Source organism: Equus quagga, chromosome 14, assembly GCF_021613505.1.
Source record: "Equus quagga isolate Etosha38 chromosome 14, UCLA_HA_Equagga_1.0, whole genome shotgun sequence".
Lineage (NCBI taxonomy): Eukaryota > Metazoa > Chordata > Mammalia > Perissodactyla > Equidae > Equus > Equus quagga.
In genome coordinates, this window is record NC_060280.1 from 96,610,216 (window position 1) to 96,634,095 (window position 23,880).

General features: G+C 62.2%; 1 protein-coding gene across 1 annotated transcript; it reads right to left on the reverse strand.

Annotated features, from left to right (window-relative positions):
- Positions 1–794: 794 nt before the first annotated feature.
- DAZAP1 (DAZ associated protein 1) lies at positions 795–23,874 on the reverse strand. Its single transcript, XM_046638332.1, has 13 exons — positions 23,708–23,874; positions 16,891–16,931; positions 16,085–16,251; positions 15,719–15,784; positions 13,521–13,631; positions 12,167–12,215; positions 9,220–9,302; positions 6,368–6,521; positions 4,696–4,725; positions 4,456–4,597; positions 3,694–3,731; positions 3,433–3,609; positions 795–1,720 (listed from the first exon to the last, which is right to left on the reverse strand). Exons 1-13 carry the CDS (start codon positions 23,734–23,736, stop codon positions 1,548–1,550), a joined length of 1,260 nt encoding a protein of 419 aa, XP_046494288.1. The 5' UTR covers positions 23,737–23,874; the 3' UTR covers positions 795–1,547.
- Positions 23,875–23,880: the final 6 nt, after the last annotated feature.

Below are 23,880 nucleotides of genomic sequence, written 5' to 3' on the forward strand. Positions count from 1 at the left end.
GAGGATTCACCCATTTTGTCACAGCTGTTTCCCTGGGCCCAGCCTCGTGGGGATTGGGAGCCCGTCCCCGACCCGTGCCAAGGAAGTCCTGCGTGCAGACTGGCTCCGACTCCCTCCCTTCTCAGGGCTGCAAACAGGGGCTCACTGCGTGTCAAAGCCCCTGGCATCTGGGGTTGGGGGGAGTCAAGAAAACGGACAGAAACCACGGCGTATGAGACCACAACACCTATGGGTGGAAGGGCCCTGCCAACGGGCTTTGCTGGCCAGGCCCACTTGTGTCCAGCAGGAGGGGGTGGCCGCCGTGGGATCAGAACTCATCCCCTCCTGCCCCCCACTCCCCGTCTTCTCTGGGATCCACCCTTGCTTGGACTTTAGCCCAAGGGTCGGGGCAAGTGGATCCACTCCCAGCCCGGGCCTGCCTCTCGAGCAGCTGTGACCAGCTGGGCCCAAGTGCCGCCAGGTGTCCAGCTCCAGGAGCTCCAGCCGCCACACTGCATCTTACCCACCCTGGCCTGGCTGTCCCGACGCCCACACCACCCATGTCAACAGCCCAGTTCACAGAAAAGTGAGTGGCCTGCCCAAGGGGCGGGGGACTCCTGGCCAGTGCCCCCTAGATCTGTCTAGATGCCTCTTCCTCAGTGTCCGCAGATGGCTACTGAACCCCGGAGCCCTAGAGCCGCTGAGGCAGGCCCCGCACGGATGCCGAGCCCCCCCATGGGCGCACAGGGCCTCCCCAGGCAGGCGGGAGCACGGCTGTGAGCGAGCAGGGAGGGAAGACACGGACACCACATGGGTTTCTAATCCAAACGCACTTCTCTTTATTCAAACCAGGGTCAGACTGGCCAGTGGGGACGCCCTGAAGCCACGTGCGCGCGAGATGGGCTGACAAGGCCTCTCCTCGTCCTCGATGCCCGGGGTGGACGCGGGGCGGACAGCGCACCTGCAGACACTGCCAGGCAGGTCAGTCGACAAAAGCAAGGAATAAACAGAAAACAAAACACACTCAGTAGATTCTTCTTTAAGCTCCCAGAGTTTCTGGACCCACAAGTCCCAACCCTCAAAGCCAGGAGTGGGGGACTAAAAACGGCCCCCACTTCCACCAGTGCCGACGGAAACCCTGTTTTAAATTAAAAAATAAGCCAGTATACATCGTAGAAAATTTCTCTTAAAAATCTCACAATTTGTAAATGTATATTTTTTTCTTTAACATAAAAGTTTACAATATACGGTAAAACAAAAGGCTCAGGAAAATAATTTCAAAAAAAGAAAGAAAAAGAAACCTGAAGTTTTGAATTAAAGCTGAAGACATTTTTTTAAACCCTGTTGTTGAACCAGTGACGTTTCTTTTATTGTGCTGATGGGTTAGAGAAAGAAATATATTTAAAAACTTCAGTCCAGACACCCACAGCGCCTCCAAAAGCCTCTCTCCCCGCCCCCCACCCCCCAGGTTGAGTCGCTATTTTTCCGCCAAGTTTGTGATTGTCACGAGTTCACAAGTTCCGAATGCCGGGTCTCAGCGTCCCGCGTCCTCGAGGCCGGCCGGCCGGCTAGCGTCGGTAGGGGTGGAATCCTTGCACGTTGTGGTTCTGACCGCGTCCAAAGCCACTTCCGCCGGCAGGGGGGCCCCCCGAGCCCGGCACCGAGGGGCCCCCATAGGACGGGGGCTGCTGGCTGGGGTCTGAGAAGCCCTGTCCGAAGCCGGCCAGGTCCTGCCCATAACCTGCTGAGGGAAGAGTCCGTGAGCCGGGGCGTGACAGTGACTGTGGGGACAGCTCCCGTGTAGCGCTCTGGGGCCGCGGCCAGGCCTGGGGTGAGGCCCTGGGGCTGCTCATCTCCAGAGAGCCCACCCTGCGCCCTCGGCAAGAGCCTGGACAGCTGTCTCCGCACAGAACCAGCGGCAGCTCTGAGCCCTCTCGGACCCCCATCTGTCCGGCATGTCCTCAGCCCGCCTCCCCGTTCCCAAAGCCTCGGGGCTGGGTGCCCGGGCTGCAGGGCTGAGCGGCTGAGGCCTTTGAGCCTGGAGTCACAGAGGATGTGGCTGGCCCTGGCGGATCAGGGGCTTCTAGGAAGTAGGTTCTGGAACAGAACGCAGCAGGGACTCCGGCACAGCTCTAAGGACTCAAGACCATGTCAGACCAGCCCTGTGCCTCCCTCTAGAATACCCCTAGATAGCCGCTGCCCTCCCTGCAGAGGTGACCCAACCCAGCGGCTTCCGTGACGCTGACCAGCTCGGGGTGGGGCCGGGACAACATGCCAAGCGCTGGTCTGAAGGACTTGCATCGGCTGGGCCGGGCAGCTTCCTCCTCGACCCAGGGCCCAGAGCCTGCGCTGCTGGCCCAGAGGGCATGAAAGATGCCTCGGGAAAGGGGGCGGTCACCTCCTGGCTCCTCGTCCACCCAGACCACACACTCTGGACAAAGACCGGTCCCAGGACCCTGGCCTCCCTGTGGCGAGTGGGGGTGGAGCGAGGCTTGCTGCCTCGTAGAAGCAGAGCCCACGGCCGGCTGGGATCCTCACCTACCAGGTCCACCCCCGCCTGGGATGGCAGAGGCGGTGACGTCCACCACCCGGGTGCCAGCAGAGTAGGGACAGTGAATGAGGGGCCACCTGCCTAGGCCAGGCCGTGCCACGGCTCAGCCTGACCACAAGAGCATAAGCAAAGTGGGGCCCTGTGGCCTGACGGGCCTGGAGAACAGGCACCTGGGCCTGGTGAGATGAGCCCAGGTGAGCCCCAGGGCAGCCTCGGCGCAGGAGTGGCCGGGACGGGACACACTCGCACACGCCACGCTGCTCCGGGCGGGGGCGAGAACCTGCAGAGAGACGGTGGCCCCAGGGAGCAAGAATGTGCACTGTGGGGCGCCGGGGGCATCGGAAGCCAAGCACGGCTGCACCCTACAGACACCATGGTCTGGGGCGAAACCCCGTTCAAGCAACGCAGCGGGAACAGCAAGCCTCAGGCGGCAAACTCGGGGCTGAAACCCTCAGACAGGAAGCCCCCGCTGAGCTGGGTGGAGGCGTCCCCAGGACCCCCGCTGCACCACCCTCCTCAGGCCGCAGGCCTGGGAACAGCTGCTGCTCGAGCAGCCCCTTGGGGGAAGCACCCTGCCAGTGCCCGAGCCAGCGCCTGTCCCAGGCCAGAGCCGCGAACCCGCCCCTCGCTCGGAGATCACTTGGGAAACCAAGATGACAATGGCCACAGCCGCTGGCACCAGCCTCAGGTCCCCAAACCCACAGGCCTGGGGCCACCTGCTGTGTAACCGAGGTGTTCCTACCACACACGCTGGCGACACCCCAATGCCCATGCCTGCTGTGTGTGTTGCCTGGCCCTGGGTCACGTGAATGTTCCCCAACACCCCCTACGGCAGGGGCCTCTAAGAGGGAGGGAGGCAGAACATGACAGGCCAGGCGCAGGGCCCGAGGGCGGCCACTCACCGTACTGACCGTAGGGGAAGTCAGGCTGGGCCGTGGGTGCTTTGCTCATGTCTGGGGCGGCCTGAGATGGAGGCGGCGGGAAGGCCAGGGGGGCTGCCCCTGGCGTGGCAGGCGGAGGGGGGACCCCTGGAGGGGCAAACTGATCCGGTGGTGGAGGTGGAGGCCCGTAGCCAAAGCCTGCAAATGAATGGGAGAGAGGGACAGACGGGCTCGCCAGCGTGGCCCCGCCGAGGAAGGGACCGGCTCGGGAAGAGAGCCAACCGCCGGTGGCCGGAATGAGCGACTCACGGACGGAGTCACTGCACCATCACAAGGACAGAACCCAACCGAAACCCCAGCACAACCGTGCGCTCTGGGAAGACAAAAATCACAGTGAGCCGCCAGAGGGCAGGTGCGGTCGCGCCCACGCCGTCCGCGGGGGCAGAGGCCCTTTCTCCCCACCTCTCGTCTTGTTAAAAATAAAACCCAAGGTGGTCTAGGCCGGAGTGGGCACACTATCCTGTAAAGGGCCACACAGTCATCATGTGGCCCGAGCCCACAAATGTGACCGGGCCACACTGTGGCGTGGCCCGAGGGCAACTCACATCCGGATCCCGAGGACTTAGGAGGAAAAAAGATCGTGGGACATTTTATGCTGGTTGAATGACACGCTGCAGTGACCACCTGGCAGCCACAGCAGGCCAGGCAAGGCACTGCTTCACTATTCCAGACCCACGTGGCCAGTGTGCGGCCCGCCCTTCACACTGAGGTGTCGGGGGGACGCCCCGAGCTTGCGTCACGAGGCAGAGCGGAGAGGACAGTGGCACTGACCCCCAGCTGTCTGCACCCTCAGCCCCTTGATTCTGAACGACAGAGATCAGCCTGGGTGCCCCGCCGGGAGGGGTGAGCGTGAGGAAGAACGAGGCGTCGCTGTCACAGCCACAGGGCCCGTCCCCTGCACGGTGCACCCCCATTGACAAGGGGCCCAGCCCACAGCCGTGCGTGTGCACGTGGCCCCAGCCTTCCCCCCGGCCCAGAACTTACTGAACTGCGGGGGGGGCGCCATAGCCCTGTGGGAAGCCCTGAGGAGGGGGGAACCCTCCGGGGGGAGTGGACACGATGTACGAGGTGAATGGCGGGGGTGGTGGGGGGGCTCCTCGTCCCGCAGGGGGTGGTCCGTAGCCACCTGGAACAGAGGATGCAGGGTGAGGGGGAGACAGAGCACCCAGCCCCAGCACCCCTCCGGTTTTCTCCTCTCCCCGATTTCCACATACGAGGACTTACCGATGGCCTGTCCTGCTGGCACCCACATCCCTAAATGGGGAAACAGAGGGGGTGCCATGTCAGCTCAACGGCAAACACTGGGGCCTGCCCTGGCCTCCCGCCCCACAGCCGCCCACCACGCTGGCCGAGCCCCACGTACAGAAGCTGTGTGCCGCCACACTGCGGGCACAGGTAGGACAGCCCAGCCCTGAGGGGGATGCCAGAGGTGCCCCTGCAGCGTCTCAAGAGCACAGGGCAGCCCCCAGGGCTGCTCAGACGGCCAGGTGTGGGACGAGGGCTGGCCCCATGTCCCGCCTCCACAGGGAAGGCTCCCGAGAGAAGCCCTCGCTCCGGCGCCCGGGCTCTCCGGCAGAGCCCGCCGGCAGGGCTGGGCTCGGGGGAGCACCTGCAGATCAGGGACTCAGGCACGTGGGGGACGGCGGCTGGGAGGCTGGACGGCAGGCCCAGGCCACGGGTCACACGCTAGCTATTCCCCCACTGGTGGATACGAGGGTGTCTGTTCTCACTAACGGGCTTCCTGCAGCCGTGTTGGATTTTGCGATAAAACATTCATCTTTAAAAGGACAACTGTGGAGACCAGGGCAAAAGGCTCGAGCTGTGTGGAGATGGCTCTGCAGGCTCAGGTGGCGCTGGGGGGACACCAGGTGCCCCCGGGTGCAGACAGGCCTGCCTAGTCTCCTGCCCCTCCCTGGATGCTGTCCCTTCTTCGGTTTCTAAAGGGGTTGGAGCCTCTTGGATCCTCTCCTGGGGCCCCTGCGCACCCCAACCCTCCCAGCAAAGTGTCCTTAACCTGTCTGCTGACCCCACACACAGGATCTGACAGCCCGGCTGGGGTAGCCCGCAGCCCGGGAACAGGGACAGCCCAAAGGGCCCGAGGGACAGGACTCTGCAGCTCCTTCCGGCTGGGCGGTAACCCAACTCGTCCCAAAAGCATCTGCTCCGAGCCTCCGAGGTGGCCGGGCCACACATGCTGTGACTCCACCCGCACTGTGGGCTGTTTGCCACACGCTCACCGTCAGGGCGGACATGGCTGCTGCGGGTACCATTCAGTGGAGGCGACGGTGACAGACTCCAAAATCCACCAGGTCCTCTTGACCTTTCCCTAGAGGCACCGTCCTGGCACAGCCCCAGGCCACGGGGGCAGCAAAGGGACCATGTGGCCACACGAGGCACCCGAGTGCCCTTCTCCGGCCCCAGGGAGCCTCAGTTGCCCTCCCTGCAGACAGGGGAACTCGGCTGCGGCCCAAGCACGGAACTCTCAAGACGGACCAAGTGACACGGAACCTGGGGACCTCGTGACCGAGAGGGCCTTGCGGTCCTCCTCCTTGTCCACAAACTGACAGCAACAGTTGGACAGGTGGACAGTTGGGGGCTCATTGGAAAGTTCAGGTGCTCTGAGTGCCCAGTGTGGGGCGTGGGGCCCGAGGCCCGGCTCCTGGACTGAGCATGCGTCTCTGTGCATCAGGAGGCCCCTCGCCAACCTGCTGGGCAGGAGACTTCCGGGCTGGCCAGGCAGGGAGCCCTGAGTCTGCCTCCTGCATCCCGCACAGACCACGCCACTGCCCCGTGAGCACATCCGCCTCTGAGCTAAGTCCAGAGGAAGGGGTGCAGGTGGCGGCAGGAAGTAGCCACCCCAGCCCAGGCCTGTGTGACCAGGACGCTCGAGCCTTACCTTGAGGGCCGTATCCTTGCTGCCACGTGGGCGGGGGCTGGCCTGCCCAGCCATTGGCGGCGTTGGGCACGACGCGGCTGCCCCACTGGCTGGCACCTGGCTGCCCTGGCGCTTGGCTTTTGCTGTCCCGAGGCTCGGCCCGTTTAACTTCCACCTAGACAAACAGAGCTTGGGTTTAGGGAGACGCTGAGGGTCCCAGACCCCTTCCCTTCAGACACACCCTCAGGTAACTTACAACTACACTTAGCATCTTATTACGACTTAAACTAAATACTTAACTGTAAACCTTATTTAGGTCAGTAGCTTTTTTTCTTAAAAATTTTTAATTTTTTTGTTTAAAAAATGTTTCTCAGGTACAACAGATGCAAGCGTGAGGCACAGGAAGCCCTGTGCGCTGCCGAGCAGGAACGGAGGGCGAGGACCTCGGCGCGCTGGGTGCATCACGAGGGTCTTCGGTCAGTTAGAGCAGCAGCGCCCTCCTTCGCCGGCCCCGTAGCCCCGGGACAGAGCGCAGGCTCTGGCAACCCCAGCCCTCGGTCGGCCCTCCGGCCCCGCGTGGCGGGAGCTCGGCCGGGAGCAGCCCACCCGCCCCGCGCCCTCAGCGCATACCTGAGAAACACGGTGCTCACTTAGGCTTTCTTAAAATGTCTAATGGAAGATAAAGACTTACCTTCCCCAGGCTAACGCTTAAGGAATCTCAATTAACTCAAAATAATGTCAGAGGGAATGGATGTGATAAAGAGAATCTTACATTACATCTAACAAAAAAGTAAACAAACATGCAATAAAATGGACATTTGAATCAGTAAGCAATCTTCATACTGTGTTCGGTCGCAGCCCAGGACCCCCCTCCTGGCCTGGGGTTGGGGCCGCAGCGCTGGGGGCTGGGACGGCGGCCACCACCTGCGGATGCCGAGCGCTGGGGCCGCCCTCGAGCTCCTCCCTCACGCAGCCTTCAAAATATGGGCAGACTGACAACAAAAACCCCCGATTCCAGGCAGGGCTGCCTCCGCATCGGAGCAGCCTCAGTTCTTCTTGTTCTTATGATACATTGTAATGAGGAGAGAGAGACAATGGCCCCACTCGGAGTCATCCTTGGGGTCTCAGTCTTAGTTCTCCCTTAAACCCCTTCCTGTTAGAGAACAAACAGGAAGCGGGACAGAGACCCCATTTCCGTGATGCCCCAAGGATGCTCCAAGATGGGAACAAAATCCCCCTTAGCCCAAGGCAATGCGACAGCAGGACCAAGGGACCTGTTTCAAAGAGCACAAATTAATGAGTCTTCCCACACTTTCCTTAAGGGAATTTGGTTCCTGCTTACAAAGCAAAGCAGCCCTTGTCATTTAAAAAAAAATTCTTTTACCCTCTTCCTATCGGAACACAGAGCAGTCCCTGCGCTCTGGGTTTAATCACAAGTGGGCTGAGCCCCCTGCTCTGCGAGACTGCGGGACGCCATGTCCGGCCACCAGCAAAGGTCGGCGACAGAGCAGGCAAGCCTGGGTGGGGGCTGGGGGCTGGGGGCTGAGGGCTGGACCGGCCCGTGGGCGTCTTACTTGGGCAGTCGAGCCCCACCCGAGAGGCCACCTCAGTGTCCGCTCTGCTTCGTGCAGAGCAGACTGGCACGGCTGTGTCCTACGAGCCCGGGGGCGGCCGCCTGGAGATGGGCAGCCCTGTGCGCTCAGCACGGCCTCCTGCCCCTGGAGCAGAACCTTGCTTCCTCCAAGTTTCAATGTCACAGGACCTTAAAACATTGAACGCAGACTCCTTTGAACTTGTGTTCCTTGAAATCTGCAGGCTAATCTTAAACTAAAAGCGTGACTGCATGTCGGAGGAGATTTGTGTCTCCTGCTCAGTCAGGTTCAAGTGGAATCAATGCAGCCTCAGCAGGTCCTGGGCCACCAGTCTACAACAGCCACGCTCGCGACTGCACTTAGGAAGCTGCGGGGAGCAGGGCTGTGGGACGGGGGCGGCGGGCGGGGGCAGGACTGCTGGTGCCAGATGCCCTCCACAATATCTTAATTGACAAAAACGGCCATTGTGTCCTCAGAAGGGCTGGGCGTGTTGACCCGGAACGAGGAAAAGCCGTGGCCTGTGCCAGGGTGTGCTGAGCGGGTTCGAGAAGGGCCGAGACAGGAATCCTGCAAGGACGCAGAGCCCGAGCTTTGCTGACTCAGGAGGTCCCGACGGCTCTGCACTCTAGAGCCTTCTCAGAAAGCCCCCGGGGACCGGGCAAATGGGGAGCTGGGGCCACTTCCTGACAGTTTACCTCCGAGAGCAACACAGTATGAAGATGAAACAACCAGAGGTCACTTGACTGCATGGAGTTAAGTACTATCGAGAGCATGTGGTTGGTACCGGAGTTCACAGTAAGTGACCCAATTTAAGAAACCAATCCTTCAGGATGTTTACGTTTCTCAGTTTTACAGTGAACCTGTTCTCAGAGGTTCGCCGCCCATCGCATGGCGGGGCGGCGTGAGACAATCGGATACAGACAGACATCTGAAGGAGTGGTCACAGAAACCAAGCCTGAGGCAACCCGGGATGTCACTGGAGGCAGCCCACCAGACCCCCCCAGGACATGTCCCTCAGCCCTCGGCCACCCCACCCGCCTGTCCCTGGCGAGCCAAGCAAGGGGCTCCAGGAGGCAAGCTGGCAAGAGGCCGAGATGCGTGCAGGGTCCCTCGGGAAGGACGACCCCAGCTCTGCAGACGCGGGTCCGACCCCGACCAGCAGAGGCGCCCAGGACGACGCACCCAGCCCCTCCTGTTAAGGAACTTCCATTTCCAGTGAAATGCCTAGGTTGCCTAAGACTTGGTTTGGTCTTAAGGTAAAATAAAACTACAACTACACACTTTTTTGCCCATGATGTCGTGAAAATGCATGTTGACAGCCTGGTCCACTGATTGTTCGTCCTCGAAAGTAATAAATCCAAAACCTAGCCAACGACGAAGAGTGAATCAAGGTAGCAGGGTGTTGTGACACAAAACAGGATGATGCACAGTATCAGGGACGGGCCGAGGGATCGACCGAGGGTCTCAGCAAAGCCGGGTGTGCAAGGCTGCGGGCCCAGCGGGTCCGTGCAAGCCGCCTGGGCGGGCCAGGGGGCGTGGGAGCACCCAGGGCGTGGCCCGGAGGGCCCGAGCGCCGACCTGGCAAGTACAACGCGGCAGCGGGCCCGCAAGCAGGGCCGCCGCAGTGGGGGGTGCGTGCGTGCGCTTCCGCTTCTCTGAAACCCAGGGTTCTCCCCCTCGGCGAGCAGTTCGCTCTGCAGCTAGTGCTGACAGGAGCCGCCTATCGCTCTAGCGCGTTCCACGGAAGCGCGTCTCTACCCCAGTTAGTGCCTCGCTAAGCTTGCCCAACGCTGTTGGGTAAGCCCAAGGAGTCCCGGCCAGGCAACGTACGTATGTCTACAGGTGTCTATCTGCACGTAGCTAAGTAAATAAATACACAAAGATACAGGCCACAACGGGTTCCAGCAGGTCAAACTCTGCTGTCAGCAGCAAGAGCAAGAGGCACCATGTCATTAGAGAGAAATTTAAAGGGGAAAAAAATTTAGCATTTCCCAAACACAAGAAAGTGGCAGTATAAACGAAGTTTGGTTGGTCTGGGTGAGCGCGACTGCCCAGCTAACGTGGCATGTCTGGTCCTCAGTCTACTGCCTCCCTGGGGCCCGTCTGCTCTGAGCACAAAGGGACACGCGGGCAGCCAGCTGCCAGAAGACCCCGAAGAACAAAAGATGGGCGAGGGGGAGGGCCAAGAGGAAAGAAGGGCCGAGAACGGGCTGAAGACGGGCGTGGAGGGCGCAGGGCGACAGAGCGTCACATGGCAGATGCACGGAGCTGGGGGTGGGGGCCTCTCAAGCTGATGAAGAGGGGCACCAGGCTGCAGTCGTTGGGACCGTGGGGGAAGATGCCCGGCAAACCCGCGGCAGGAGGGGACGGAAACAGGAGAAGGCAGCTCAGAACTCGGGGTGACAGAGGAGCAGGAAGGACCACTGGGGACTCAGGGGCCGTTGGCCGTGCTCCCTCTGCACGCACATGGAATCTGCACGTGGCGTGAGAGGGAGCAGGACGGCGGCCGCAGAAGTACACCAGCAACACACACACGAGGAGAGCAGCGTGCAGCGGGGACATGGGAGGGGAGCAGAGGCAGCGCCCAGCTGCGGGGGCTGGGGGCATGGGCAGGGCCTCAGCCCGACCGAGAGGGGGGAGGGGTGGAGCCGCAGCAAGAGTCAGGGAGGTGAGAAGGCAGGCGTGGCTCCCTGGGACCCCGCGGACCAATGCTGCTCTTGGCATCGCTCCCCCCCCAGCTTGCCTGGCACTCCCAGGGACTCGTGGGGACTCTCGGAGCCCGCTGCCGAGGACGGTGAGCCACGCGGGAAGGCAAGCCCAAGGGCCCAGCCCGAGGCGCTCTCCCACCAGCCCTCCCGCCCGCCCGGCCTGCTGGCTGGCCCGGGCAAGGACGGCAGGCAGTGGGGCGGGCCTCGGGGGCCGAGCCGGGGAACCTAAGAGCAGCCTTGGGATTCCTGTGCCTGTGGCTTCACAAGATCGGAGGCAAATGGTGGACACAACATGGGTGATGAACGGCATGTGAAAAAGTGAACGTTTTCTCAAAGTGCACGTGTCTGAAACCACAGGGCTGGCGTGGTCCGTGAGAGCGCAAGAGGCGGTGAGTCGTGGGGAGGAGCCCCGGGGCCGGGCGTCTAGGGACGCGTCTGTCTGTCAAGAGGCGACATCACCACTGAGGAAGTGGAAGAGAAACACACTGAAACTTCGTTTACACCCCACTGGAGCAAAGCCCGCTCCCTCCTCTGACCGCGGGACTGGCCTGTACCTGTGTGATCTAATTTAGCACCTGGAGAGGAGAAATCTAGAGAGATCGTTAATCACAAACAATTCACAGAGAAAGGAGAACAACTTACTTAACGTTACTGTACTTGACTATGAAACACTTAAGTACGTCACTAAGCGTGTATGTCTAAATTAAGATTAAGACTAAGACTTAACAGCTTAATCGACATGAAGTGAGAGTATACGTCACTTAATCATGGAGGAGGGTGGCGTTCAAATGGCAAACTATTCTCCAGCATGGCGGGCGCATGCTGCGGGCGGCGCCAGCTCGGCGCGGGGGCCCCGATGCGGGCAGAGGCCTCGTGGGGCCCAGGCTGGCAGATCAGCTCCCACGGGTGGTCCAAAAGCGGCTGATGAGCCAAAAAGAAAAAAGGGTGGTGACAAACAGCAGCAGCCACACAAAAAAGGGCACAGAAACTGCATGCCGCAGTGCCAGCCCGAAAACCAATTTGGACGTGCACGTGTGGGCAGCTCGGGGAGCCTGGCGGGGACGCGCTGAGGCAGCTCCTCATCCGCTGCCGCCTGCCCACTGACAGGGAACAGGACGGACACAGGGAAGCCTGAGTTCGGGTCGGGCTGGGGCAGGCCTAGCCTGACGACTGCAGGGGACTGACTACGCTGGCGCGGCCTCAGCCGGGGACGGTCGTAAGTGAGCAAGCTCACCATTTAAAAGACCACCCATCTTGCAGCACCCGTTGGAAAACAGAAACCATGTTGAAATTCGTGTCAAGTTGTAAAAACTTCAAAAGAACAAGCCAAAAAAAACAGCCGGTGACACCTGACCTTGGGAAGCACAGCCGGGCAGGGGGAGCTGCACAGGAGAGCTACGTTTTAATGGTTTGTCTCGAATCGTCCTTTTCTGAGGCAATGCTCGCTACAACCACCACCTAATTGTGAAATAGTTTGCCATCTGAGGGGGAAGGTCAAGGACAAACTCCATCTCTTTTACCTCGAGGCCTCTGCTTCTCTGCGTCGTAGATCATGACCACTTCCGTGACCTGGAAGAGAGACGGGCGTTCGAGGATCCGGGGGCCATGGCGTCTCCGGCTGCAGCCACCCTGAGCCGAGCGAGCGCTGGGCAGCATCTGTGGGGTCCAGGCCGTCCCGAGGCAAGGCTGGCCTGCTGGGCTGGGAGGCCTGAGATTCAAGCCACACGGAAGCCCACGCGCCCTCCGCCCCCCACGCTCACAGGGCAGGCGTGTGGACACCAGGGCCAGGCCACGCGCTCCTGCAGGAGATGAGAGCCAGACAGCCACAGGGTGCCCCTCCGTTCACCGATAAGGGAAGCGAGGCTCAGACGCCGGATGGGATGGCCCAGAGCCCTGGGGCCTAGCCGTGCACTCCAGAACCTAGTGCGTCAGCATCCCCGCCAACCTGCTGCCCCGGCACTCAGCTCGGCCCTCGTGCCCGTCACCCCCCGCGCTGGCACTCCTTTCTCCTGGGACCCTGGCCCCGAGCGCCCCTCACCACAGGCCTGACCCCCGGCCCACTCAGGTACCACCGCACAAACACGCTGCAGCAAGAGCAGGGTGGGACCCCGCGGGCACCTGGGGCACCCGTGCCTTTGCTTCAGGTAACCAGCACGGCCCTCCACGCCTGCGCCCTGCCCCCATCTTCTCCTCTGTGGCCCCACTACAACCGAGTTCCCTGTACAACCCCCGGAAGATTCTAAAGGATTTACCCTCTTCCAGGGAACAAAACCAGCCTGAGGAGAAGTCTGCGTCACTGAGGGGGAGGGGACGGAGCGAGGTGCTGGGGAGAGCAGTGGTGTGGCCTGGGCCAGCTCCCTCCCAGAGGGGGGGCGCGCACCGCTGGGACCCGGATCTAGGAACGGTCTTCCGCTCTGTAACCCCACCTGGCCATGCCCACCTTGCTGCAAGCCCAGCCACCACCAGTGGGCACCTTGTCTCGGTCCTGGGGGTGGGCTTAATTAGCCCGAGGTCCAGGCGGACCTGGCCTAGGACACCCCCTCCTGCAATCGAGGGACAGCAGGTGGCTCCCACGGCCAGATCGAACCCCGCTTCTCCCCAGCACTGTCTAGAGCTTTACAGCGTGATGGTCACAACCACCCCGAGGGGCCTTCCAGGAGGCCGGCCTGGCGAGTGCACATTTGCCTGGAAAAGCCGTAAATGCTCTCCCACGTGGGAAACGGCCATCAAGGGACAGGAGAGGGTTTGGTTTGTTTCCTTTTGGGGCGGGGCTCAGGGGAATAGAGGACACCTGCCAGGCTTCACCTCCCGTGGACACATGGCTTGGCCACTCCCGCCCTGAGCGGCCGGGCTGCCGGTGCGGGAAGCACTCACCACTCCGAACTTCTTGAAGTACTCCCTGAGCTCTGTCTCACCACAATTGTGAGGGATTCCACCGACAAATATCTTATTGGATTTACTGTTATCACTCCTGGGGCCTTTCTGCTGTTTCAAGAAGGAAAACATGGTTAGTTCATGAGGGGACCCCTCCAAGCGCTCCTCACGGTCATGTGTGACGGAGTGTCTGTAAGAGGCAGCTAAAAGCCAGGCCAAACGCTCCAAAAGTCCCGCAAGTCCAAAGAGAACCCCAGACAGCGGCCACAGGAACCCTCTGCCGCTCTCCTACGAGACCGAGGAGACAGGGAGCCACGCTGGCAGAGCGCACTGTGGGTCCTGTGTTCAATTATTCTGAATTACGACAGCCACACGACTTAAAAGCTCTTCAGTGTGAAACTGAGGATTTTAGGAGGGTAAGAAAGAAAAAACAAAGTGGCCCCAACGATCAAAACTGACAAAGATGACACTGGTTTTTAGGAGCTAGCTTCTAAGCTGGTGACGAAAGACAACTATGGGAAGCTTTAGTAAGTGAAGAGCCGCCGGAGTCGCCTGCCTCGCCTGCCGCCTGCCCTGACCTGGTCCCTCTCCCTGTGGACGACCTCACACCTGGGGGAAACGCGCGCCCCAAGCTCGTCACCTGGGGGCAGAGGTGGAGGGGACCGTGGCTCCTGCCCCTGCAGCACAGCTTCCCCACACCCCTTCCCCATCCCTAAGACCCGTTTCTCTCTCCCAGGAGCTCATGGGTTGAGACGTCCCAATGACGTCAGATTCAGAGACTCACTCTTTGGGAGTGAGCGAGGGTTTCACGGGGCACCCGGGGTTGACATGGGTCAACACGTGCAGGGTTTCCTATACGCCTGTTCTGTCTGAATAAAGCTGCTCAGAGACAAGGACACTGACAACCAAAGGGAACCTGAGCCCTGCCCGGATGCCAGCCTGGAAGGCGGCCGAGGCAGGCGCCCGTGAGCCGGCCCTGCACCCTGCCACGCCTGTGCACACGGGCCGGGCGGCCGCCACAGCTCGCGGAGCTGCTCTCAGGAGGCGCTCCAGAGCTCAGGAGCGGTGGACGCGGACCAAGATGGATGGCAGCTGTGGGAAAACGTGAACAACTGTGAACCAGGAGGGGGATTTCACATGTTCATTGTACTCTTCTCTCAATTTTTCTGTTTCTGCTAAGTTTCCCAAGACAAAGTTGGAAAAACAAGGACTGTGTCAAGGCTCTGAGGCCCCATCTACGAGCAGCCGGGATCCTGCCAGCAATACAGGTTCCCAGGCTCCCGCCCATACTCCTGCTACCCGGACAAGTGCTGGGGGGCGGTGAGGCCACGCTCAGACTCCAAGCAGCCTCCAGCCCAGCTCCGTCCAGGCCTTTCAAGGATGGATGGTAGCCTCCTGGGTGACGGTTTTCTCTGAGAGCCACTGGTGGGGACGAGGGTTGGGGGTGACAGAGGACAGGTCTGCCCCAGCTGGCTAAGCAGCAGGGGCCACGCACGGCTCACAGAGAACCCCGAGGAGTCACCACATTGGCTGTTTTTTTTGATGAAGATTAGCCCTGAGCTAATATTTGCTGCCAATCCTCCTCTTTTTGCTGAGGAAGACTAGCCCTGAGCTAACATCCATGCCTGTCTTCCTCTACTTTATATGTGGGATGCCTACCACAGCATGGCTTACCAAGCAGTGCCATGTCCGCACCCGGGATCTGAACCGGCGAACCCCGGGCCGCCAAGAAGCGGAACGTGCGAGCTTAACTGCAGCACCGGGCCGGCCCCACATCAGGGCATTTTGAACTCAGTTGTTCGAGCAACCAGCAGCCAGGCTCTCGGAGCAGCTGGCAGAGCCAGGCAGGTGGAAGCCTCAAAGCTGAGGACGAGCAGGCGCTCTGACACTCAGCGAGGCTGCTCTTGGCCCCCCGGGCAGGCCGGCAGAGTCAGCCAGAACAAAATAGAAGGCTCTTGATGACAAACGGTGTGAGCTGCCACTTATTTTAAGACAGATTAATAGGAACTTTCTTGGCTATCAGATAAAAAACTTACAGCATTGGATAAATGTGAGAAATTCTCAGCTGCTCAAATGTCAAACTGGAAGCCCTTCTGTCACTCTCACTCTTAATGAGGAAAAACACCAGATCAAAGGCACGTGTTTCCTTTACCCCGTGGCTGCAGACACACAGAGGTCGCCCTGCCCTGGCCCCTTACCCAGCCTTCTTTCGGCCGTGTCCTCTCCGGCTGCATCCCCCGAGGTGTACATGGCTTTGGGTCAATCTGTAGGAAGTTTCAAAAGAGCCAGTTGTGAATATGAGGCTATTTTCTCTAGAAAACAAAGTGCGACTGACAACAGCCAGTAGCCCAGCAAACCAGGCCCCACTCCCCGGGTCAGTTCACCCCAAATCCGTCTCCCATTCCGACAGCCAGTCTAAGTGCAAAGCCTTAATCCTTTTCACTCAACCTCAGGGGAAACATTTTGCCACATAAACTTCCAACAAAGCTCAGTGGCAGAGGGAAGCTGAAGGAGGGACAAGTGCCAAGACACAGGGAGAGCTCCGCCAAAGGAAGGACACTCACATTGCGGCCGTCCAGGGTGTGTGGTCTGCTGGCCAGCACTGTCCCCACACAGTTTGGGTCTTTAAATTTGACAAACCCGAAGCCTCGAGACTGGTTGGTCGTCTTGTCTTTCATGATCACACAGTCCACAACCTCTCCATACTGAGAAAAGTAGCTGCGCAGCGTCTCTGCTCAGACATCGGGACGAAACACAAACACACGCACCAGAGTGTTGAGCAGGGTGTTCCAGCCGGCGTGCACACACATGCACACCCATGCACTCCTGGTTCATCAGGCTGACCTGGAAAGTGTGGAACTACCAACTTTTAAGCTGGCTAATAAATGAATTTAGGGGGAGGTGGAAGAGGGTACAGAAGAGGGGAGGCGCGGAGAAGGAGGGCCCCACACCACACAGCTGCACCACATCTTCCCACGAGTTGGAAAGGCTGCGGCTGCCCCCAGCAGCGGCAGCAGGCGCCCAGGACAGGAAGCTGAAGGGAAGGCAAAGTGACGACTTCGAATGCCACTTGATTACAAGCTTCCTCTACTGAGTCTGAGCGCGGCGACCGCCTGGCAACAGCCCTCCTGCCTCCAGAGCCACCTGGGCCGGGACTGCAGACCTGCCCCCCAGCTCTCCCCTAGCTCTGACGTGAGGCACCAGGACAAAATGAAGTCTCAGAGCCAATGATCAGCTCCTCTCTGCCCCCAGCTGACTCCCAATCAAACGCCCCCCACCCAGAAATCAAGAACTAGAGGAAACCCAAGGTACTAGCCAGAGACAGGTTCACACGAGTGCAAGAGCAAGGGCGCTGGCCACCCACACCTACCTTGGGTGGTGCTCCAGTCCAGGCCGCCCACGAAGAGCTTCCTGTGATCCAAGGAGAAAACACCAAGGGTCAGCACGGCTCTGCCTTAAAGACGCTGCCCATACCCGGCCCACGGTGGAACCCACGCCACGGAGGGAGCTCGTGCCAACGTACTGAATCACACCGAGGCCACGGCAATGGCGCGTGGTGGCCTCGGCCGCGCTCAGCCTCATCGGCTGCAGAGGTGAAAACGACTCCCAGACTTCCCACCACGGGGGGAGAGAGCTTTGTAACGCCGTGTGCACGCTGACCACGACCAAGGAAGAAAAGGAGCCCCAACCCCCGGCGGCTTCGGAGCGGGGGGCGTCCCTAACTGCTCCAGCAGACATGGGATCGAGAAGCGGGATCTCAGATGACCACCGGTCACCAGCAAGGCAACGGGGCCGGGCTCCCAGACAAAGCCTCAGATTCCCCATGTGGTTCTGGGTAAGGACCCACATGTCATTGGGAAGGTCCCGGGAGCTCAGCACTGGAGCCCCGGCCCACATCCCCACCCAGGGCCACCTGGGCTGTCCTTTTGGGCAGACACACTAGAGCTTTCAAGAGGAATCCCACTGCCGTCCCTGCAGCCTATGCGCCTCGTGTCCACACACACCCTGGGCAGGCTCTCCCAACGGCCGAACAAGCGTGGGCCGGGCAGCGTCCACCTCTCCCCGCACGCGGTGTCCCGCCCTTGGGCCAGCTGGACCTGCATGTGCCTGCGTGCCGTGGCTGTCCCATCCCCAGCAGGGACTGTGCTCATTGTGTGGCTCTCAGCATGGCTGAGACACACGCGCCCTTGGGCATCATTCAGGTCTCCTGAAGGTGTGGAGGCAGGTACGACAAAGGAGACAGGCGGGAGCCTCCAGCAGTAGTGGGACAGCTCTCCGTCCCACCTGCTTCCCCAGGAAAAGAGGACACAACCGCCGTCCCCCTCGGAGCTGGACCTCAGCGCTCACTGGCGGGTCTTCAGAGGGCCAGTGCATGGCCCAGGCTCAGTCCCCGAAATCACAGCCGGCCACGCCACACTTGGCGTGAAGACAGACGGCCCTGCAGCCCGCCGCACGCCCGCCCCCTGGGCAACCAAGAGACCACTAGACAGGGTGCCCGGGCTTCCGCCCCAGGACAGGCCCCATGTGGCCACCAGCACAGCCATCGCCTCTGCTCTGACAGCGACTCAAGCCTCAGGGCGCCAGCCCCTGGAAAATGTCAGGGCTCCGTCTCACACTGTTCTTTCCCTAAGGGAGCAATTCAGTGTGCGAGTGAGTGTCCCTGCCACCAAACAGGGACCCACTTGACGTCCTCAAAGTGTCAACGGCACACAAGCAGGCCACCAGGCGTCCCGGTGGGGAGGGCCAAGCAGGGGCCTTGGACGGGAGCGTGAGCCACGGCTGTGCCTCCCGGGCCTGCAGGCAGCTCTGCAAGGACGAGGGTCGGGGAAGCGCACTGACCAGACAGGAGCAGGAGGCCGCGCTCAGGCCTCATCAACGCAGCATCGTGTCTCCCGCGCAGCCCTCCGGAACCAGGCCAGGCCTCCTCCTGCATCCGTGCCCCACTCCCCAGGGGCCCTCCCAGGCTCGGCCCAGAGCATGCTGTGACTCCGGCCCCCCTGTTGTCCCCAGCCGGCACAGGGCACCCAGTAGGGGCACAGCGAGGCAGGGGACTGGAGGCTGCGAGGCCAGCTGGAGGTCTTTCAGCAGAGGAACAAACAAGGGTTTGCTGTGGAAAAGCAGCTTTGTGCAGGAAAAAGAGACCTCAAGCTTTCCCAAAACACAAGATGCAACTGACACAGAGAAACACCAGCCTCTACTGAGCCCCGTGTCCAACCAAAACAGAAAGACCACGAGCGGGCGGCCCCCAGCAGCGCAGGCTCCACACGGCCGAGGGAGGAACTCGTCTGACCAGTCCAGGCCGCAGCCCTCGCTTAAGTTCCAAAATTAGGCATTAAGGGGAGAAGAGCAGAAATGTCATCGCCCGCGCAATTGACAAACCTGGAACCTGCCCCTCGACTAGATAAGAATGTGGCATCGACCCCACGCTCCCCGAGGTCCTGTCGCCGAGCTCTGCTCGTTCAGGGAACAGAAGTCCTGTTCTCAGAAAACAGCGCACACCGAGCATCTCCACGAAGGGGATCTGGTCCGGCCCACACACTCTCGAACACTTCACAAGCTTGGGGGGACGCACACAGACAGGGCAAAGCGTAAGCCACTGGGGAGTCTGGCTGGGGAAAGGGTACGTGGAGACTTTCATTACGATTCTTGTAATTTCTTAAGTCTGAAGTTATACCAAATATAAGTTATGAAAAATGCTCACTACTGAGGAACTGGCAGGATCGAAGTTCCTTCTGGAACAACAGTCTCACCCGTAGGACATCTGAGACACAGAGCAAGAGGTCCCTCTTCTGTGACACAACCTGTTTACTCAGAGGGAGGAGCTTGCAGCTCCATGCCAGGGCTGGGCTGGGACTTGACGGCTTCCATTTCCCTTCGTCCTGCCCCAATAGCATACTCTCCCCAGTCTGCAGATGGAAGGTTCCAGAGGGTCCCAGGAGGCCCCACTGACTCGTGGTGGCAGAGACCATCTCCAGCACAAAGCCTTAACCTCTAAGCTTTAAGCTTTTTACTCAAAAAAATAATAAGGGTCCTGAGTGCCAACCCCAGTAGGCATGAGAAATGAAGCATCCCGGCAACGCTGGGACTACGGGCCGTCAGCAGGACGAGCCAGACACGGCTCCACCGCCACCCCAGCAGCAGGAGCCTCGCGGCCCTGTCCCACTGCTGGCCGACCAGGGGCGGCCCGGACAGACTGCCTTGGCACCCGAGTGTGGGCTCGGCTGTCAACGGGTGTGCACATGTGGCACGTGCAGATTGGGGGGGTCAGCTAACCGCGTGGCTTCCCTCTCCAGCCCCTCCCTGCTCTGACGGGTAGGAGTCATGACTCAGCCGAAGCTGGAAGTCAGGGGGACCTCCTGGCTCTATCAGGCCCTCCCTGGTAACTAAGTCAGATTCCGAAGGGGAAGACAGGCAATGCCACCACTGGGGGACCCAACAGAGACCGTCTGTGATCAGCACGCTCGCTCCCAGGGTCACAACCTCGACAGCAGGTGCCAGTGACTTCCTCCTGGAAGGGGCTCTGCAGCGGCGACACAGGCACCAGTCTCTGGTTAACAGTCACCGTCTGGAGCGGCCCCGGGGCCAAGTGGCTGGGTTTGTACTCCACTTCAGTGGCCTGGGGTTTCACCGGTGTGGATCCTAGCACGGACGTGGCACCGCTCATCAGGCCATGCTGAGGCGGCATCCCACATAGCAGAGCCAGAAGGACCCACAACTAAGATATACAACTAGGTACTGGGGGGCTCTGGGGAGAACAAGAAAGAGAACAAACAAGAAGACTGACAACAGACGCTAGCTCAGGTACCAATCTTTAAAAAAAAAAATTTAAAAAGTCCCCGTCTTCTCGCTGCTGGAGCTGAAACCTGTCTTTGGATGACCACCCTGCTCTCACTGTGTGTGCTTTAGGGCAACCGCATGGTCCTGATGCCAGGAACTAAGTTTTCAGTGGCTTCCTCTGGCCCTGGCAGCATGCCACCAGGCTTTGGAAAGTGCCCCCTGGCGAGGCGGCCCCCAGAAAGACAGTGAGCGGAAGGGCGAGCGATGCTCACATGGGCAGGAAGCAGGGAACCCGGGACCAAACATGCTTGTCCAGCAAGCGGCCCGGACAGAGCCTGTTTGGCAGCGCCTGCCTCTGTGGTCAGGGCGCAGGGGCACACTGGGACCTGGTCCCTCTAAGTACGTCCTCGATTCCCTGCAGGGAGGGAGGCAGCCCTGGCCCAGGAACCAGCTCACTCCAGGCCCTTCCACTGCAACAGACACGAAGTCCCAGAGGCAGCCCTTGGGGCATGGGACTCACCTCCATGACGGGGACAGTGGACACGACTGCCTCCGAGCCTGAGCCGGCCACCAGGAGCATGGATGCCTAGCTTGGGCTCGTCCACTCCCGAGGGTGACCCTGGGCAAGTCCCCTGCCCCTTCGAAGCCTCAGTGGGCCCTGCCCAGGGAAGGGTTGGAGCCCGGCTCACAGCAGGGCCTCCAGCCCAGGGTGGCAGCAGCACGCTCCTCTGGGTGGGCTTCTGCCTGTGGTGGGCCCGGCACCTGCTCAAGGCCAGAGGGAGGCCGACCAGAGCACCTGCCAACGTCACAGGCAACTCCACAGGTGTCGAGCCAGCCCCCCACAGGAGACACGCCCTTGACCGAGAGCAAGCAGCAGGGACGCACCAGGAACCAGGCCGAAAGGAGCAGATGTTCCCAGACAGGGGGCTCACTGGGGTGGTCCTTCCCCAGAGAACACTGGGTGATGTCTGGTGACATCTGTGATTGTCACAAGTAGGGGTGCTCCTGACATCAAGTGGATCTGAGTGACGGCCTCGGAACGTCTGCAGTGCCAAGGGGGAGACCCCGCCCCAGGACAGCTCTACGACGCAACACAAGAGCCCGAGAGGAGTGTCTCCACACCAGCACAAGCAGCAGCCCCGCAAACCACGACCTCTCTGAGCCAAACAACCGCTCTCGCCTCGCTGGGTGCTTGGCACAACAGGCGTTTAATCAGGGCAGTCCTCTTCCTCGGCCCCCAGGCACCATCCTTCCAGGCCCACCCAGGGCTCCACTCAGGGGTGTCTGCCTCCAAAGCCTCCGCCAGGAGCCAGTCCAGAAAACCCAGGACCACGAAGGACCACGCGCCTGCCCTTGGCCCAGGCCTCGCCTGAAAGCGCCAGGAACAGCCCCGCGGCCTCGAAGTGCTGTCATCGGCAGGGATCAGGGCTGTGGGACTGCTGGCCCCAGGAGGTGCTCTGAGCAGCGTGACCCCGGTGCTGCCCGGCTCCCCTCTAGAGAACGCCAGGCGGGCCCCTTCCCAGGTCCCAAGCCGCGCAGACAGAAGCGTGTGTGCCACAGGGGACCCTCCACACACCTCCGTCCAACTCCACGCCCGGAGGTGGAACAGCAGCAGGTGGCACAGGATGCCCCGCCGCCTGTGTCCCTCTGCCCCAGGGGGCAGCCCTCTCAGGGGGCCGGGCGCGGGGGCCCCAGGGAGACCCCGGCGGGCGCGGGGGCCACTCCGGGCTGACATCCCACAGCCGCCGCAGCGCAGGGAGCACGTCCGCCCCCGCATCGGCCACGGGCCACCAGGGACCCCGCGGCTCCGGCACCCCGCTGCCCCCGCTCCGGCGGACTGCGATCGTCAGGACAACAGAAGCGTTAAAATCAGGGGTCTCGGCCACCACGGTGGGGGGAGCCCGGGCGCAGCGCCCCCGCCCGAGCCTCACCCGGCCCCACGCGCGGGGCCCGGGCCCGCGGCGCACCTGAGCACAGCGGAGCCGCCGAGTCACAGGAAGCCGGGCGGCCCAGCCGCGGTCACGTGCGCGGAGCACCGGCGCTCGCCCAGCAGGCGGCCCGGGCGTCCCGCCCCCCGCGCCGGCCGGAAGCGCGGCTCCTCGCACAGCGCGGCGGGCAGCGCTTCCGGGCAGCGAGCTCTAGGTGCGAGCGAGGACGGCCCCGCACTAAGACCCGGGCGCGGCGGCCGGCACGGCGCGGGGAGGCGCGGGCAGCCCGGGCGGGCTCGGGCTCTGCAGGCCCCGGCCCGGCCTCCCCGCAGGGTCCCGCACGCGGGGCTCGGGCCGGCGCCCCCCGTCGAAGCGGGCGGCAGTCAGGCGCCCCGGCGGCCTCGCCCTCCGCTTGGCGGGGAGGGGCGGGAACCAGGGCGCCGCGTCCCGGCGGGAGCAGGCGGGCGGCGGCCGAACCGAAACCCGCGGGCCGAGCCGCCACGTGCGCCGACCGCTGGGCCGTGCGCGGGCTGGGGGCGCGCCGGCCGCCCCCCACTCCTGTTAGGGGGATCTCCGAGGAGAAACGCGGGTGCGGGAGGCAGCCGGGGCGCCCCGAACGCCCCTGAGCGCCGTTCGGGGCCCCCCTCCGAAGGGGAGGGTGCGGGGACACCCAGGACCCCCCAGGTTCCTGTTTGGGGCCCCCCACTGGGAAACTGGCGCAGCGACGGCGGGGCCCCCTGAACCCTCCAAGGCTGCAACTAGGGGTCCCCGCGGCGAGGAGGCAGCCGAGGGCCCTCGGACTCCCCCGATTCCGGTTTGGGGTCCCCCAGCGGGAAATCCAGAGGTGGGGGCGCCCAGAGCGCCCCAGACCCCCAGCTTCCCGTTCGGGGTCCCCCAGCGCCACACTCAGGAGCCCCCGGGACTCCCTTAAACTCCCGCGCGGGGTTCCCCCGGCCAGGAAGCAATGGGGGGCCCTCGAACCCCCCCAGATTCCCGTTTGGGGACCCCAGCGGGAAATGCAGAGGTGGGGGCGCCCAGAGCGCCCCAGACCCCCAGATTCCTGTTCGGGGTCCCCCAGCAGCACACTCAGGACCCCCCGGGACTCCCTTAAACTCCCGCGCGGGGTCCCCCCGTCCAGGAAGCAGTGGGGGCCCCCGGGACCCCCCAGGCTCGCGTGCGTGGTCCCACAGCGGGAAATCCTGAGGTGGGGGCGCCCAGAGCGCCCCAGGCTCCCGCGTGGGGTCCCCCAGCACCACACTCGGGACCACTGGACCCCCCAGGCTCCCGCTCGGGGTCCTCCAGCAGCACACTCGGGGCCCCCCGGCCCCCGCGGCCTCCCGTGCGGGGTCCCACGGGCCAGGAAGCAGCAGGGGCCCCCGGCCCCCCCCCGGCCCGCGGCCGCCGACCCCGCGGCGTGACCTTGACCGGCGGCGGATCTGGGCGGGTCCGGCCGAGGCGGCGGCGCGGCCCGGGCGTCCTCACCCGATCTCGTCGGCGCCCGAGTTGTTCATGGCGGCGGCGGCGGCGCTCGGCGTCCCGGGCCCCCTGGCTCGCTCCCGCCTCCGGAAGGTCACTGGCCCCGGCGCCCTCCCCTCAGCCGCGGCCCGGATCTGCGCAACGGCGGCGGCCGCGCTGCCTCCTCCCCTCAGCCCAAC

Excerpts from the sequence above, each read along its gene's own strand:
- DAZAP1 (XM_046638332.1), bottom strand. The coding sequence starts at position 23,736 with ATGAACAACTCGGGCGCCGACGAGATCGG. Across the intron at positions 13,632-15,718 it reads CACGGCCGAAAGAAGGCTGG|CAGAAAGGCCCCAGGAGTGA; the intron begins GTAAGGGGCCAG and ends TTCTTGAAACAG. Across the intron at positions 3,732-4,455 it reads GGCGCCCCCCCCGCAGTTCA|TGACTCCGTCCGTGAGTCGC; the intron begins GTAAGTTCTGGG and ends GTGATGGTGCAG.